The sequence below is a fragment of the Pongo abelii genome, chromosome 8, assembly GCF_028885655.2.
Source record: "Pongo abelii isolate AG06213 chromosome 8, NHGRI_mPonAbe1-v2.0_pri, whole genome shotgun sequence".
Classification (NCBI taxonomy): Eukaryota; Metazoa; Chordata; class Mammalia; order Primates; family Hominidae; genus Pongo; species Pongo abelii.
Window position 1 is genome coordinate 82,131,919 of NC_071993.2, and position 18,175 is coordinate 82,150,093.

At 42.0% G+C, this 18,175-nt stretch overlaps 1 protein-coding gene across 2 annotated transcripts in view; it reads right to left on the minus strand.

The window, feature by feature from the left end:
• Positions 1 to 1,741: 1,741 nt before the first annotated feature.
• Positions 1,742 to 18,175, minus strand: part of ARID5B (AT-rich interaction domain 5B) — a 200,429-nt gene continuing 183,995 nt past the window's right edge. The window contains exons 9-10 of one of the 2 annotated variants that reach the window (XM_024252990.3): positions 12,678 to 12,876; positions 1,742 to 7,813 (exon numbers count right to left, since the gene is read on the minus strand). In XM_024252990.3, coding sequence (XP_024108758.1) covers positions 5,648 to 7,813; positions 12,678 to 12,876 — 2,365 coding nt within the window. In that variant the 3' untranslated portion in view covers positions 1,742 to 5,647. 2 annotated transcript variants of the gene reach the window in all.

An 18,175-nucleotide genomic window follows, 5' to 3' on the forward strand; every position in this document is an offset into this window, starting at 1 on the left:
GATGTGCATGGGCAGGGTCCTTTGGAGAGTCAATAATGATGAGGAAAAGGATCCCGTGGCTTTTACCAAAATATATGTTTCTTTTCTCCTCTGAGTTGTGGTGACATGCTTGCTAGCAGCTTACTCTTTCCTATCAAAGCCATCCTGACCCTAAGTCCTGTTCCCCACACCTCTCCTCCCTCTCTAGGACTCATAAGAAGGGGAAAAATAGGGCGTTGCTTTGTAAATGCCTCATTTCAACTCACGATAAGCTGAGCAAAGCCAAGGGAAGCCAAGGGCAGAGGTCAAGGGAACAAAAGATCAGAAATCTTTGTCCATCACCATCAGGTCTACGATTAAAAGATGCAGACCTCAGAATACGCAGTGTTTTCCCAGATTTTCAACCCTTCCTGAGTATCTTTCCATCAATTGCCCTTTTTAATTCATCACCACGTTTGCTCATTCCTCCAAGTACCTCTGAAATGTGTCCACTCTCACCTTCATCACCCCATCGAAATGACCACCACCTCACTGATGTTAGATTGTTCTTAAGCTCCCCTCACACAACAGCCAGAAGATGATATTGAAAAAGACAAATCTTTCTTGCTTAGGATAAAGACGAAATTGATCAAATCAATCTGGTCTATTGGGACCTACCCGCCTGGCCCTGCTACGCTCTCTAACCTCACTCCTTCAACAATACAATCAAGCCCCACAGGCTTTTCTCAATTCCTCTAATAAGCCAAACTCGTTCCTGCTTCAGGGCCTTTGCACATGTGGTACCCCGTGCTTGACCTACCCTCCTCCCAATTCCCTCCCTCCCATACTCAGCCAGTCACTTTAGTCACCACCTCCTCTTTGTGTGTCATTTTACTCCTCAAACTCCTCTCCTGGAACTCAGTCACACTGAAGTTTTGAATTTATAGGAATGACTATTTGATGAACTCTCTTTCCCATAAGATTTATAAGCTCCCAGAGACAATATTTTATATTTTATTTACCATTGTTTTCCCAGCTCCTAATACTATGCCTGGCAATTGGGGCATGAGTAAATCTTTGTTGACTGAATAAAAAACAATAACTTGGCCGGGCACAGTGGCTCATGCCTGTAATCCCAGCACTTTGGGAGGCAAAGGCGGGTGGATCATGAGGTCAGTAGTTCGAGACCAGCGTGACCAACATGGTGAAACTCCGTCTCTACTAAAAATTAAAAAATTAGCTGGGCATGGTGGCACGCACCTGTAATCCCAGCTACTCAGGAGGCTGAGGCAGGAGAATCGCTTGAACCTGGGAGGTGGAGGTTGCAGTAAGTTGAGATCACACCACTGCACTCAGCCTGGGTGACACAGCGAGACTCCGTCTCAAAATAAATAAATAAATAAATAAATAAATAAATAAATAAATAAAAAAAATAACTTTTCTGATTATCCTACCAGCAGAGGAGGATGGTATACAAAGGAAGTACATAGCTGAGAGCCCTGGCTTCAAATCCTGACTCTGCCATCTGTTGGGTGATCTTGGACCAGTTGATTTACCTCTCTAAGCTTCAGTTTTCTCATAAGTAAAATGCGTATAATCATATTTACATAAGCTTGTGAAGATAAGAGATATTTGCCAACTGGGCATCCACTAGGTCCTTAGCGAACTACAGACATTGCCATCATTACTGTTATCATTGAATTTGGACAGATGGGGTGGCAAGTCTTCTGGGGAGGCCACAGGCTCCTCAGGAAGAGTGACAGATTACTCACACCCAAAAGGAAACAGATAGTAACATTTTTTATTAAATATTACAGTGGATCAAAAAGTACAAAATATCTCTTGCCTGCTATGTGATTGGGAAACTATTGGCACGTAATACAGTATCAAAAGCAGTAATAAGTACAATTTGGAAAACATACAAAATTGAGTGTTTATAGTTGGCTCAGCATTCTTCTGGTAGTGTTTAAACTAATGCAAAGGTTACTCAATAACCTCTCCATTGGGAAACTATATAATATCACTGGGCCATGTTGCTATATACAAATAATCACCTTACAGAGCATAGAGGTTACATAGCTGGAATCACCAAAAGTATACAATATTTACAACACAGGAAAGTTTAAAAAAGTATAAACAGCCAAGAGATTATGCTGCTATTCTTCAGACATATTTCAACCATGAGGAGACAGGCAGAATATCAAATACACTAACAGCCAACACTGGACTTTAAGTGCTCAAGATAATCATTGCAATGGTGTGGGTCTCACCAGGGCAAACTCATTCCCATTTCTCTTTAAAATTGGGACAAGAGTAAAACTAGACCAGATGCGACTTGGCTGACCACCACCAAATGTGACTTTGTGGGACGATAAGTGAAGAGAAATAAATGGTTCTCTTTGAAGGCACACTACATAAAATATTTTTGTGGGACCACCTCGAAATTTCCATCAGACACACCAACACAGTGAAATACAGTACTTGAGAATTCATGCACCAGGTCAGAAAGTTGTAAAGTTAACATTGAGTTTTAACAAACCCTTCTGTATATGCCCTGATAAACAAGTGAACTTAAGAGCTTCTAGCTAGTAAATAAATAAGTCAGTCCTGTGGCAAATATTACAAGTTTGAATCACTTACTAGAAGAATACTTAATTCCGAAACTCGGTTGGGCTGTTTTTATTTTTTTATCATGTGGAGTTGCCAAACATTAAACCAGAAGTTGCGTGGAAAAGTTTTTTAAAAATATTACTTAGAATCTCCAAATCTCCAATAAATCACAGACTTAGTGCATTTTGAATTGCAACATTTCTTGGAAGCCACACTCAGTAAATAGATTTATGACTCCACTGCCAATTCGATTCCACAGTTTCCTTTACAGAACTACCAATAACAATGGTTTGATTGCACAAAGAAAGGCTTGTGCAATTCCATTCAATAATAAGGCCCCTTGAACTCAAACAATGCAAACAAAGCCTTATTTAAGACATTTTAAAACGTCGTTCTCAGCCAGTGAAGAATTCAATGGTCTTTTTGAAAGTTTTCCAAGATCTCTGTTCAGAGTTTTAAAACAAATAACACACTGCTTCTGTTGGGAATGCATACCCCCATTTCTCTTTATTTGTCCTGATGTTTTGCCGAGGGTATGAGCTTCCTCAGACAGAAACAGTGAGTCTCCTCTCGGAAGAGATGAGAAAAACAAAAGCTGGACTATGTTAACATTGTTTGAAAATGGTGTGATCGAATTCCAACATGATGAAACCAGACTGAAATCATTGCAGTGGAAAAAACAAATGCCCCATATTCCAAATAGGTGAGCTCCACTGGGGACAGATGCACCCCCTCCTTTTTTTTTGAGACGCGAACTCATAGAAACCACATATGATCTAGCCCATGTCTGCTGCAGAACCACCGAAGTTTCCTTTTTCTTCCATGTCCTCCGATTCTGTGACCATTCAATCTAGTGCAACTTTCTTATGTGTCCTGGCTAGCATCTTGCCAGCTGGAATTGAGATTTTTTCCCCCCTCTAGCTTGTGCAATAGCAGGATAATCTGCACTCACACATTTATAATCTAAATTCTACTAGTCTATCTATGGTTCTATTAAATATATATATATATATATTATTCCACAGGAAGGTAAATAATTAATTGAAGCAAATGGAACTCTTAACACTGGATCTCTACATTCTTTTGTTTCCACCTTTGGATATTAAGTATGTTACATTGAATATTTGGCTTCATATTATGGAGACATTTCAATACAAATGCACGGCATGCATGGCTTTGTTTAAGAGCCGCAGTTTCATTGTTATCAGTTTTGATTATTTTGCAGTCGAGTTACCTATTTAGAAGTTGAAAATTGTCATCAATTTTCCCAGAATTAAGTATCTCAGAGGTAAAAGACTTAGTTAACTATGGTCTAAAGTCTACTGGTAGTGTTGCGGGAGGGGCACAGTGGGTTGGGGAGTTCATCCAAGCGGTCTTCAGCAGGGATGGGACTTGGGGAGAAAATCCACTCTCTGTATCCATTGACTTTTAATTAATACAGTTAGAAAATGTGTCCACCTTAATGTTACATCTCAGTAGCAAATGGAACACGGTGGCAAGAATGACAACGGACATTCTCCACATCTTTTCACTGCCTGAGCAGCTTGACCATTTACTTCCAACAATAAAAGAAACCAGAAAGTGGACTGTATTGCCAGGTGGTTAAAAACATGACCCAAACCACCTTACATGTTTCTGTGTGTGTACACACAAAACTCACACCCCATAAAACCAAATAGGATGACTTTTCTTTTGAAAAGGCTAATCCAGTATGTCAGTTATCCCCAAAGATGTGGCCTGGGAGATTCTTCTTGGGAATGACAAGAAACCAACTGGATGAAAACAACGTGACTACTTATCACTCAAAAGACCGAGGCTAGAGAAGCTATCAGGACTGCAGCTGCTCCTCTTCTGGAGAGTTGAGCTCCATCCTCTTCCCAACCCCCTTTCCCAGACCATTTAAAGGAATCAGTGCCAATGCCAATGTAAATCATTTTGGCTCCTGTTCTAATTTCTGAAATTCCTAAAATATCTGTGCAGCCCACAAATATGTCCTCTAGACTCTGTTGTTATTCGGCAGCTTGCTGCCAGTGAGGTTTTTGTTTTTATGATTCCTCTGGTATGTAGGACAGTTTCACAGCCTAGATAAGGTAAGTACAATGCTCAATATTTTCACAGAACCCAATACTTCAAAGCAAAGCATTTGGCTGGGTAAGCAGTGTATAAGCTCTTTCAACTATGCCATTTATGAGGAACAAAATCCTTAAGTTGCGGATCTACAAAGGAACGTTCTTTGCACTATTGTGTGCTTGACTGTTTCTTTTTCATTTGTTCCACTAGAATCAGTTGCTTCAATTTGTAAACAATAACTTTACCACCCAAAGCTGCTCAAAATAAGATGTGGAAAAATTACAAACACACATCAACAACTAGGACAGTCAGTCAGCCTCCAAAACAAAACAAAAACAAAAAGACCTGCAAACAAAAGCAATACCATTTAACAAAAAAAAAAAAAAAAAAAAAAAAAAGACGAGAAGGAACTGGGAGAAAATGGAACTACCTGTATATAAATTAGGTGAGCAAACAGTGATACGGGTAGTTTTAAGAAGCAAATATATACAGTCAATTTAACAGTGTTTACTTCTCTGGATTGTTTAATAGTGTCAAAATGAAAGATCTATTGAAGTTTCACTATACATTGCATTGATTGAAGCTTGGAGAGTTTTATGAAAAAGAGGGGCATCCCTTGGCATCTGTTTGCCAGTCTTTCTTGCCCCTTCCTTTGAAATGCCTGCCTCTTTTTTGCCCAGATTGTTTCCTGACCATCTGAACTCAGATGGGGTCCTCTAAGTTCTTCCTGGATATTCACAAATCCCTTCACAAGGCCCACGTGCGAAGTGAATGATCAGGAGGTGCCTGGGCATCTGTGTTGGAAGGGAGTCAAGACTGACCAGCCAAGGCTAGAGTTGTCCCACAAAAATCAGGCATGTTCACCTCCCCTCTGGGCCCCTACAGCTGGGACTGATCATAGCCTCAGATTAGAAGAAATACTGACTTCTAACTCTATAAGCCAGCACTCCTGGGTAAGGAGTGAAGCTCTGTTGGCCATGCTGCTTTGGACTGCTGGGCAGAGCTGAGCCTACAGTTTTGTACTGGGGTGCACAGATGACAGCTGGGAAGATGGAAAGGCAGCTTGAGGATTTATAGCAGCTAAAGGGTAAATGCTGTTATGCAAAAGGTCCCCATACGAACTTCCTACAGGTGTAGCCGCAGCCAAGTGTCTGTACAGCTGCTGAGAATTTGTCGGTGATGTAAAAATTCCTCTTTGCATCACAAGCGAGTGGAAAGCCAGGGGCTGCATGAGTGGAGAAAGCACAGTCTGGTTTTTCAAGTACTGCAGAGAATGAGAATACCCAGCCGGGAGCCTGGAGTTGAGGCCCGAGTTACACAGGCTCCCGGAATACAGACCTGGGAAGATAGGGGAGGAGAGGGGAAGCTTGTGGCCTTCTGATCCGCCCCCGGAATGCCCACCGTGCGCTGCTTTGCTGCCTTCACTCTCCTGCTCAGAGGCCTTCTCCTTCCCAGAGACCTCCTTGGATGGGTCTAAGGGAGACACTGCCCGGGCCTTTTTCCCTGCAATCACAAGGTCCAAATCCTCCAGGCTGCGCTTGATCGGCCGCGCCGCCCCAATGTTCTGCGGGCTCATTTTCCGGTGCAGGATTGGGTGGACCATGCCTTCCATCTTCCTGAAATTCTCCAGTCTCACATGGTGAGGTTTTCCTGATCTTGAAAGCGATTCAGGGTATTTTTTAGGGCCCGACATGGTCATGGGTGATACCCGACAGGCTTTAGGGTGACAGTCTCGACTCTGGCTGCCTAAGACCTGGAACTGGGAGATGCCTTTGCTCTCCTGGGGCCCTGTGGCGGAGTGAGCCAGGCCCAGGACCTTGCCGGTAGGTTTGTGCGGGTTCTTGGGAAGGCTCAGATCTGTAGGCTGATCATCCGTAGGGGCTTCTGCTGCCGCCAACTTTTTGTCTTGCAGGTGCAGGGACGTGAGATAATTTACATGGAGCTTTTCTTGGTGTCTGTGGGAAGGAAAAGAACTGTTTTCCGATTCCCTGTACATGTCCCTGGAAGGGTATTTGGATGTCTGTTCATTATGAAGATGGTGCTCGGTGTGTCTGTAGAGGCTGTGGAGATGAGGGGACGAGTAGAAGTCAGCCAGGAAGCTAGGCATGTGGGAATGGGGGAGGGTCCTTTTCTCTAAGAGTTTATCCTTGCCCTCCTGAATTTCTTGCTTCAGGACGTAGGAGTCAGCAAGGGGGTTAAGGTGATGCTTGGAGAAGCTGCAGCGGTGGGGATCTGATCGACTCAGTTTCTCATGCTTAAAGATGTCATTGATGGTCTTTCTCTCTTCCGAGGGCTTGCTTCTGAAACTCTGGACGTGCTGAATCACTGATGGCCGGCTGACCGCCATATGGTCAGTGCTTTGGCCATGGTGGGCCTGGGACAAACTGGAACACAAGTCATCCCTAGCAATCAGTTTCTTTTTGCTGATCAAAGGGGGTGGGGAGCCATAAGGGTAGCTGCTGGAGAGGCTGGCCCCACTCACTTGGGACAAAAGCTTTTTCTTGGCCAGTGGGGACATGATGCCTGGGTTGCCCCTAGAATAGAGCAGGGGCGTGTAATTAAGCCCATGGTTCTCGTTCATGGGCCCAGTCAGGTCTTTCTCTTTGAACATGTCAAACGACTGGACCACAAGGACCTTTGGGGTCTGCTTGAGCGCATTGTGGATGTCGTCACTGCCCAGCTGGTCCACCTTCACGGTGCAGTTGGCGATGTAATCCGCCATGGCGGGCAGTTTGTCATCCTCTGTCTCATTCTGGTTTGCCAGCGGTGGCTGTGTGGTGGGGAAGCTGGGGAAGGATGCTTCTTGGGGTTCACTTTCATGGCTCTCTGTAAAACAGCACAGTTTGGATTCTTGTTTTGAGTCCACCAGGGAACTAGGAGAGGTGAGTGGCTGTTTGCTGGCCCCAGGGACTAAAGCTGAATCTTTTTCTGGGGCCAGAGGAGCACTTGGGAGTGGAGGTGTGGGCCCCTTCTCTCCCGCCTCCTCTGCCACCTTCTCACTATTGGAACCTCGGTCTGTTTCGTTGTCCTTCTCTGGGTCTACTCTGGACGCCAGGGGCTTCGCTGAAAATTCCTGATACCCTTCTATTTTTTTCTTCATGTCTGCTGCTGGGAGAGGCTCAGGGATGCTTTTCTGGCTTGAAGTCTCTTGTTCTTTTTCTTGCTCTGATGAAACCTGGTAACATATTTCAAAAGACAGTCAGAAGAAAACCAAATACACTGACACATTTTGCTATGAAATAAAATATTCCACACAGCAGTTTTACTTGCAAACAGGCTTGTCAATCAGCTCATGAAGTTTCTGCAAAGCTTTATTACTCCCCAGTCATGGCTCTAAACAAAGAAATCTAAATTACAGAAACATTAGGGGAAATATGCATATTCGCTTCAGTCCCTTATGAGACACCTATCAAAATAGCAAAGTGTTATGTACTGATGGTATACAATCATATCACTCCTTGATTCTAATATATAGTTTAATTCTAAGGTTGTCTTCTTGTCAAATCAGTCAATTATCCAAATGGGTTTTAAATTACATGTTGTGTTTTATGATACTCCTGAGAAAGATTTTTTTAAAGCATTTCTCTTTCAAAAATCCAACCAACCCCATGTTAACAACAAACAACAAACCTATTGCAACTCCTTGCTTTTCTTTAACAGGGCAAATCCCTTCCCAATGTATTCAATATGATTCACTGAAGATTAGCAATGCATAAGTGTTAATAATTTCTACTAAGGGCCAGATGACATGCAGATAATGCTAAAATATTGACAAAGTATGAAGCTTTCTTGGCAGCCTGTCTACTGGAGGGACAGAGGAGACTAAGTCCTTCTAGGTTGCAGCAAACTACATTTCTATTAGAGCCCAAAATGAATTTGTCAAAATTCAGACAGTCAGTGCCACCGCAAATATAGCTTTGCTGTTCAATGAAATAAATTATAGTCAATGAGACAGACACTCCTTATGTGACCCTACTGACAGAAGTTGTGGGTACCAATTCGACCCATTTACAGCATTATGTAGCCATGTAAACTTTGACCTTAAGAGCTTAAGAGGTCATTTTAACTTTCCATCTATGACCCAGCTGACTGACAAGCCCTTTCAAAACTGCTGTCATTCTGCCCTGACATGTCTTAGCAGAGCAGTCACAAAACAGTTGTACTGAGCTGGTCTTCTTCCCCTCCTTTTTCCATCTCATCCCTCGAACTTTGTTCTTCTCTGTTAAGAAAAGAAGTGCCTGTAATCACAGCACTTAGGGAGGCCGAGGCAGGCGGATCACCTGAGGTCAGGAGTTCAAGACCAGCCTGGTCAACATGGCAAAACCTCATCTCTAGTAAAAAAACAAAAATTAGCCAGGCGTGTTGGCGTGCGCCTGTAATCCCAGCTACTCAGGAGGCTGAGGCAGGAGAATTGCTTGAACCCCAGAGGTGGAGGATGCGGTGAGCCGAGATCATGCCATTGCACTACAGCTTGGGCAACAAGAGTGAAACTCTCAAAAAAAAAAAAAAAAAAAAAGGAAGGAAGGAAGGAGGGGAGGGAGGGAGGGAGGAAGGGAGGGAGGGAAGGAAGGAAGGAAGGCAGGAAGACAGGCAGGCAGGCAGGCAGGCAGGGTGGGTCTGCCAATTAGCATCTTTGGGTAAGATTGAGGATGCTGGTTTAGGAATACGTGGGAACAAAAGTTTTAAGAAATCACACCTATTTCACAGGTATTTTTCCTTAAATCCCTTTAAAAAAAAAACCCTGAATTTTAGGGACATGTTATACCTAAGAGACTTTGCTTATCATCATTATTTCTTTTTCTTTTTCTTTGTACTAGTAGCTGCCTTTTCCAGTACAAATATCATTAGTTATTCTACATTAATAATCATCATTGGTCTCTTGAGCTTATATATGACATAAAAATACAGAAAAATGAGTATGGCAAGGGAAAAAGGCAAATTGCATCTAATTGTTAGTTTCTTATGGGGCTATAGTTTGATGCAGGGCAATGGGGGATACTCAGTCCCATTGAAGTTTCTATGATGTAGACCTGCAGTTATATCGGAGTCCCACGCTTCGGGTTGTAAAACAGGTTTAGGAAGTCTTTGAAAGCTACGCATAAAAAAGTAAAGGACTTTTTTTCTAGGAAGACATTTTATGATCTGCTTCGTATGTTAAATGTTAGCTTCCCACCATGCAACTTGCAATCCCATTACTTGAATATAGTGGATTCAACTAGAGGGAATTTATCACCCTTTCTATCTCCATTGAGTTCACCACTTCATATTGAAAACACCAAAAAGTAAAAGCAATGAAAACAATAAAATCCAAACCAAAAACCCCAGATAGAGTTAATGAGAAAAAATACACCTGGCTAATAACATGGTTCTATGTTGGAGGTGAGAAGTGATTCGTATTATAAGGTCAGCCTTGGAGAGGGTGGAAGATTCCATGAGGTTTAGATAACCTCATCATGACAACTTTCAAAACTTGAGACACTTACAGCTCCCTGAAGGGAACAGTTGTAGCCTACAGGAAACACAAAGCCTAACAGCTTTCAGGGTTTCTATGGACTCCAGGGGGTAAGGCTCCACTCTTGGGAATGGTCATCTCCCAAGCTGACAGGCTCAGTGCATAGGCTAAAGATTCCTCCTACCATTCACAAACCAACCATTTCAAACTTAATCCCTAAAGTGGAGACATTCAAGGGTCAGCTGTCCCCTTGGTCCTCGGTTTGTCCCTTGGTGTTTTGTGTACATATGGCAGCTAATAGAACACACTCATCTGAAACCCTATAATAAATCACCAGGCCAAAAGTATCAAGGAAAAATGGAATGTAAGCATGCACTTGGAATTTCCTTGCTTTTGGCCATTTATGTTGTAAGCTTGCAGATGTTGAGAAATCTGCATCATCTGGCCAGGGATGGTGACTCACACCTGTAATCCCAGCACGTTGGGAGGCCGAGGCAGGAGGATCATTTGAGGTCAGGAGTTCGAGACCAGCCTGACCAACATGGTGAAACCCTGTCTCTACTAAAGATACAAAAATATTAGCCGGATGTGGTGGCGCATGCCTGTAGTCCTAGCTACTCGGGAGGCTGAGGCAGGAGAATTGCTTGAACCTGGGAGGCGGAGGTTGCAATGAACCGAGATCACACCACTGCACTCTAGCCTGGGAGACAGAGAGAGACTCTGTCTCAAAAAAAAAAAAAAAAAAAAAAAAAAACTGCATCATCTTCTTCCTCCTCTCCCTTTTTAGTTACTAGAGCTTAAAATAGTTACGAAACTTAATAAAAACAAAAACCCCACAAATTTCTAATCTTGGTATTGATACTATTTTCTTATTTAAGAGTCAGCTGGGTAAGTTGATGTCTAGATGGGAGGTTGGTGCGTGTTGTACACGTGCGATTTAAACCAGTGTTTAATTATGGAGCCTCTTATGTGTTCATTATAAACCTGATTTTTTAGGGGGTATTTAATATCAGCACCAAAATTCCCTCTGTGGTTGAATCCTACAACATGCTGTCTCCAAATGTGGCTGCTCAGTTTTTTTTTTTTTATGGGCAGCAGCGTTTTTTATTATTCATGTTGAAACGGAGCCCAGATCAGCCTACATGACTGGCTGCATGCTGGGGGTAATGGCTTCTACCAAAAGGCTGTTGGGGGCTTAAAAAGTGCAGAAACTACCTGTTAATATGAAAAATAATAATGGTTTCATAGGAACCATTTCAAAATTCCCCTATAAATAATATGCACTTAAGATTTTTTTTTCTTTTTTTTTTTTCTTTTTTGAGACGGAGTCTCTCTCTGTCGCCCAGGCTGGAGTGCAGTGGCCTGATCTCGGCTCACTGCAAGCTCCACCTCCTGAGTTCACGCCATTCTCCTGCCTCAGCCTCCCGAGTAGCTGGGACTACAGGTGCCCACCACCACGCCCGGCTAATTTTTTGTATTTTTAGTAGAGACGGGGTTTCTACTAAATCAATTGTGGGCGACGGGGTTTCTCCCACAATCAATTGTGGGAGACAAACACATCTCTGAAGTTTTCAGGAGAGTCTTGCAAGATACAGCACCACGGTTCCAAGGTCCCTCTTTCCTAGACCCCCAAAGCATTTTTTCTGAGACACGGCTTCACTCTGTCAGTGAGTGCAGTGGTATAATCACAGCTCACTGCAGCCTTTACCTCCCAGGGCTCTGGTTATCCTCCCGCCTCAGCCTCTCGAGTGGCTGGGACCACAGTGGGGCACCACCATGCCTAATATTTTTTTTTTTGAGACGGAGTCTCGCTCTGTCACCCAGGCTGTCGCGATCTCGGCTCACCGCAAGCTCCGCCTCCCAGGTTCATGCCATTCTCCTGCCTCAGCCTCCCGAGTAGCCGGGACTACAGGCGCCCACCACCACACCTGGCTAATTTTTTGTATTTTTAGTAGAGACAGGGTTTCACCATGTTAGCCAGGATGGTCTCGATCTCCTGACCTCGTGATCCACCCGCCTCAGCCTCCCAAAGTGCTGGGATTACAGGCGTGAGCTTTGTTTGTAGAGACTGGGTTTCACCATGTTGCCCATGCTCTTCTCAAATTCCTGGGCTCAAGCAATCCACCTGCCTTGGCCTCCCAGAGTGCTAGGATTACAGGCGTGAGCCACCATGTCCAGCCCCAAAATATGTTTTAAAGTCATACCAGCACCTCAGATAGACTGGCTGTGGAATAGTCAAGAAGCCATGTTTTCACAGTAAAATTCTTTGATGTTAGTGTAGCTCTGGATCCTTTTCTCTTGAAGCCTGAGCATTTGCTATCGGTTTTCTACAGGATGTTTGTATCTTTCTAGATTCTATTCCTGGGCTATCCCATTCAATATTAGGCACTGGATTTCATCTCATGAGCAAGCTGAAAGGCTTTCAGGAATTGGGCAACTATGTGGGGAACTGTGAAGCTTAGATTTCTTGGTTTCTTCATCAAGCCATCCAACTGTGCAGGGACACAGCTGTGGATTCAGGGCTCCAGAAGGACCTTGAGGCAGCACATGTCTTCCAGAGGTATTTCTATGGAGCAAAGCAACTCACCTCTGCTGCATCCTGGGGCTTTGGGGCATTTTCTTTTTCTTTCTTGCTTTTAGGTATTTCATGTTTGATGCGTTTGGTTCCAGATACTTTTGTTTTATTCTCATTTTCCTGTGAACTGTTCTCCTGTTTCCGAGGTTTGATTGGAGGCAGGGGCTTATCTTCTTCTCCTTTAATAAATCTTTCATATGGTAGGATTAATCTAAAAGGTTAACAGAAGAGATGATCGGTCAGTTGAGTAATTCCAGTAGCATCAATGCTATGGGGGTTTACTTTCTTTTCTCAATATAAGCAAATTATTAAATGACTTCATCTCCAGTGACACTGCTATACTTCCATAAACTTACTCCACACTTTAGCGTTCTGCTTCCTTGGTCAAAATCAGTATACCTGGTAACTTAATACTTCTCAGCAAGACCTCTTTTTGGTTTTGTGCGTCTATGGACCAAGATACCAATGGAAGCATCCAACATTAACAATATCACCATCACTCCCTATGGCACCTGGTAAGTGCTAACAAAACTGCAACAATCATGCTAGCTGCTTTACCAGTCCATCAAAAACTATTTATTGAGCACATACTATAGGCAGTGTTCTAGGCACTGAGACATAGCTGTGAACCAAACATTCAAAGCCTCTGAGCTCATGAAGCTTATATTCTAGTAGGTACTAGCATGTGCCAGGTACATTTAAAGATTATTTTATGTAAACTCCACAATATCCCTATGGAGTATTGTTATTATTCTCTTTTTTAACATATGAGGCAATTGAGGCCTAAAAAGGTTAAACAATTTGCCTGAGAGTCATACCATTTGTTAGAGGTGAGATCTGAACCTAGGCTGCCCATCTGAAAAGATTTTATTTTCATTCATGTCAAGATAGAGATGAAACATCTAAGATAAAAAGGTCAATGAGAGGCAAGCACAGCGTGGCCAAGAGACAGTTTAGTCTTATCCCACAGCTCTGAGTGGGGTAGGGGACTCCACTAGGAGTTCTGTTTTAGGGTGCTAAGTAAAAGACCGCCCTAGCGAGAAGGAAGGCAGACAGACTATGCAAGCCACAAAAACCAGAGGCCTGAAAATTTCAAGCATTTTAATTATATAACTTTTTAAACAAACTGCATAAAATTGCTCTAAAAAGAGAAACATCAAACAGCTCTAGTTTTAATCTGTTTTCCCTTTGCGATGTAGCTCTTTATCTGAAAGGGAAAAATAGCTGATGTAATTAAAAGGGATGGATTGCATTACAATCTCAGTTTGAACTTCAGTGATTAAAGTTTTTATAATGCATTTGGTATGATTAATGACTCACTGTGGGATTAATATAAGACTCAGCCTTAAAAATATGAACTTTAATACAGCAAACATAATTTGTTTTAAATAAGACAAGTTGACTCAATGAAGAAAATGTACTTGGCTTATAAACATCATAAGTCTGTTCAAATATTGGGGATCCTGATTATTTTTAAACTAAGATTCCCAGGCAAAAACTTCCTTGGTCTGGATATTGGTTTGCTATCCTAAAATTGGTTTCTATCTATGTTATTTGGATCTCAACTGCTTAACCATACATGATTGTTCAGGTTTGACAGTACGGATGTGGGGACATTTGTGATCCTAATATTATGCTCTTTAATAAAATACCAATAAAACTATGGGAAAATCAGATGCCAATTTATAGCACATTAGAAACAAAATTCATTTACTGAGCATGCTTGGACAAGGTATGAGCAAGGAGGCGTGAATAATACTTTGGAGCCCTACATCTGGCAGTTGGCCAGCCATGAAGATCAACAGAGCCCATGGGGAATAGTTATCTTCAGATCCCATTACAAACTGAGTTTAAACATGTTACAGCTGCTAAATCTGGAAACTGCCCTCCCTATGTAGACTTACTAAAATAATATATGGCTGCCAAATACCTGCTTCCCACTGTAATATTACAGTTAATGTTTATATAATAAAAAGCAAAACTAAGCAGAAAAAGAGAGAAAAAAGCAATCCTGTTCATACTTGAATTTATTCTGTCTCATCTGTAAAGTCCCCAACATTCCCCCCAATTCCTTTTTTCTGCCTGGTTCTGCCAGGGACTTTATCCTCTTCAATATTGGCAGGTTGTGGATTTTTGTCCGGGAGCAAAATGCATTGAATATTTTAAACTGGAAAGATATTTTAAATTGACTTTAATGAAAACATATTTTATTGTTGGGACAGATAGGTTTGTTTTACTTTTGTTTTGTTGCCATGGGAACTCAAGGAACACTGAAGTCTGGGTATTCCAATGATAGCAATTTGCTGGTACCACCCTTCCCCCAACTTCATTTTCTGATGGAGATGGTGACACCACGAGGGACCCTCTTTACTGAGAAGAATGACAGCATTACGTCTCAGTGTGGGAAGGAGGAGGAGGGAAAGCAGAGAATTGGGTGGGAGAGACACCCCATGGACCCCCAAGGACCCCTCACCCTGGGTTCTGAGAGCCCTGGGCCAACCTGGCTCTCTAGATGGGTGCTAAGGAGACTTTAATTTCCTTTTCTAATTTTGCAAGTTCACAAAGCAGGGTACCATTCTCATTTCGGTTCTTTTTTTTTTTTTTTTTTCCATTTTTTCTTTCATTTTTTTTTTTTTTTCTCCCCTTCACTCAACTCAGCAGCTGGCTGGCTGACAGCAGTAAAAAATACATTTCACTTTGCTGGTCAAAGGCCTAAAGCCAGAAGCAGGAAATCTGGAATTAAATGTTTCTTGTATCTGGAAAGAGGCATGACTAAGGTAAAACTGAATCCAAACACAAGCCCTACTTGTTCAAGGCTTCCAGAGAGAGTATATGAGAGTGTGTGTGTGTGTAAAGGTCAATTGAGTGTTTTTTTCCCCCCCTTGTAAATCACTGAAAGATAATTATAGTGGCTTGGGGAAAAAAGCCTCCTAAAATAAAACAAGCAAGGCAGAAGCTAAAAGGAAGCAAGTAGAAATATGACCAGCTAAGCTTTGAAGAACAGGGCACAGTCTCGCACGGCACACAATCGCTGCTTCATATAGTGATTTCCGTTTGGTGCAATTTTCACTGAATGTTTTTTCAGTTATCCTGTCATGGTACAACACAATTACCCCACAGGATATGATCTTATCATATGATTATTAGAAGTTTTTACAGTACAAGAGGACAAAAGCTATTATAGGTTTCTGAACATTTAAACGTTCAACGTACATGTGGTACCATTGAAAACAGGTTAGCCTTAGATTAGGTCAACGCTGCCCTATGTAGAAAGCTCAGTAGGTTTGTATTATATAAAGAATTTAGTAAAATGCACCATGCCTGTGCCTTGAGGATGATTATTTCTCAAATATTTGTAGCACAGCAAAGATATTTTCAGTTTCTAAACTGTACAGATAAAAGCAAACATGCACTCCAGCCCCCAAGAATTCATTACACAGGAGAAATATTTTCAATGGACTGCAACTCTAAGAATGGGGGCTGGCTTTTAGGTGGGTGGAAGTAATGGGGAAGAGAAGCAATATATTCATTAGAAAATCCAGAGAGATTTTCCCCTTCCTGATCTACATCTAGTCTGGGGATTGAAAGCTGGACAGATAAATGGGCCTTTATTATTATCCAGATTTCACATTTCAGATTAGCAAAATGCTTATTTACGATGCGATTAATGGATCTGAAATAGGTAAGCCATTATGTATTAAAAAATAACATCTTTCCATAGGCATAAGATTTGTAGCAGCATGAGATTTTATTTTTCCCTAGGAATAATACAAGAATAACATTTTCCACCCCAAAGCAGAAACAGTAGGGGGGCCTTTTGCTATCACGGAGATTCTTATTAAATTCAGTCACTGTGAAAAGCAAGATTTTTTTCCCCTCCTCATTCTTCTTTCTTAAAAAAAAAAGACTTAAAATCAACCCAAGTTAAAATTAACAAATCAATAGCATTATAACCTTGATTTGTTAGCATCTGAGCCACTAAATTATCATCATACATGAAATTGCTGGTTTGAAAAGATTTCGGCTTTGCTAAATCTCAAGTTAAATAATGGTGCTCAGTACACTAGGTTTTTAGATCTGCCTCATCTGATATTATGAAAAATTCAATACATTTCTCTACAGCAGAAGTCAGGGGTCAGCAAATCTATTACTGTAATGTAAGTAATCTGGCAACCTGCCAACTCTTTCTCCCTTTTATTATTTTTTTTAAACACTAAGGCAGATAATTTTATATTTACAAAGCCTAAAATCCTCCAGGGCCTTGCCTCTCTTTCTCAACAAAAGCAGCAGCCTTGCATTAGAGAAGTGTATATCACACATGTCCTCATCATTTGCATTTTGTACAAAAGAAGAAAAGACCCTTCATCTTTATTACACAACATTCCCCTCCCTTCCTCAGAAGCAGAGGAAAAATAATGTCAAACCTCATCTAACAAGTAACCACTAATGTCTCCTGTATTGATTAATGCTTGCATGGAATGACTGAACTTTTGGGCCAAAATATTTAGCAAACAGTGCTTAATAGGAAAAATGAGAATCCATCTATTTACAGAGCTTGAAAAATGGTATTACAATAATGTCTGGAACCGACTGAATCCAGAGAGTGGGGGCAAGAACTGGCAAACTTTTAGGGTTGTATTTGAATCCCAAAGTCACCCCAGTTACTACATAGGCACTTTATGGTATCAAATCAGTGAGAAATTCCAGACCTAAAGGTTTGCTGGTGTCCTTGGAGCGGAATATTTTCTAGGGGCAGAGGGAAATAACATTGGTGCATGTCAGGTCAAAGATGCCACTACTGGCCAGGTGCGGTGGCTCACGCCTGTAATCCCAGCACTTTGGCAGGCGGAGGCAGGAGGATCACTTGGGGTCAGGAGTTTGAGACCAGCCCATCTCTACTAAAAATACAATAATTAGCCAGGCGTGGTGGTGCGTGCCTGTAATCCCAGCCACTTGGGAGACTGAGGCAGGAGAATTGCTTGAACCCCAGTGGCAGAAGTTGAAGTGAGCCGAGATCGTGCCACTGCACTCCAGCCTGGGTGACAGAGTGAGACTCTGTCTCAAAAAAAGAAAAAAAGAAAAAGTCACTACTATTCTAATACTATTAGGCTTTTTTTTGTAGTAACAACGAAATGACATACTGGTTCAACTGGGACTTCAGACCTGATCTCACCCTAAATGGAGTCATTACACCTCTGAGTTGATTCCAGGCTTGATACATTTCTACGGCTTGGCCAGACATTTCCCTTTGCAGCCAGAAATTGAAAATATAACTTCACTGTGAAGTATGGGAAGGAATCTTTCACCAAATATGGAGCCAATAGAAGGTATATTTTTCCTTTCTGAAGATGAGGTACACATGCTTGTTACAGTTCCAATAAGCATAGAGAGTTTTTCTAATCTCACATACTGTTCACCTCTCAGGTGCTAGACCATGACAATAAAAGTAGAAGAAGAGCTTTTGGGGGTAGGGAGCCAAACCAACAGCCAAATACACAAATGCGCTATGT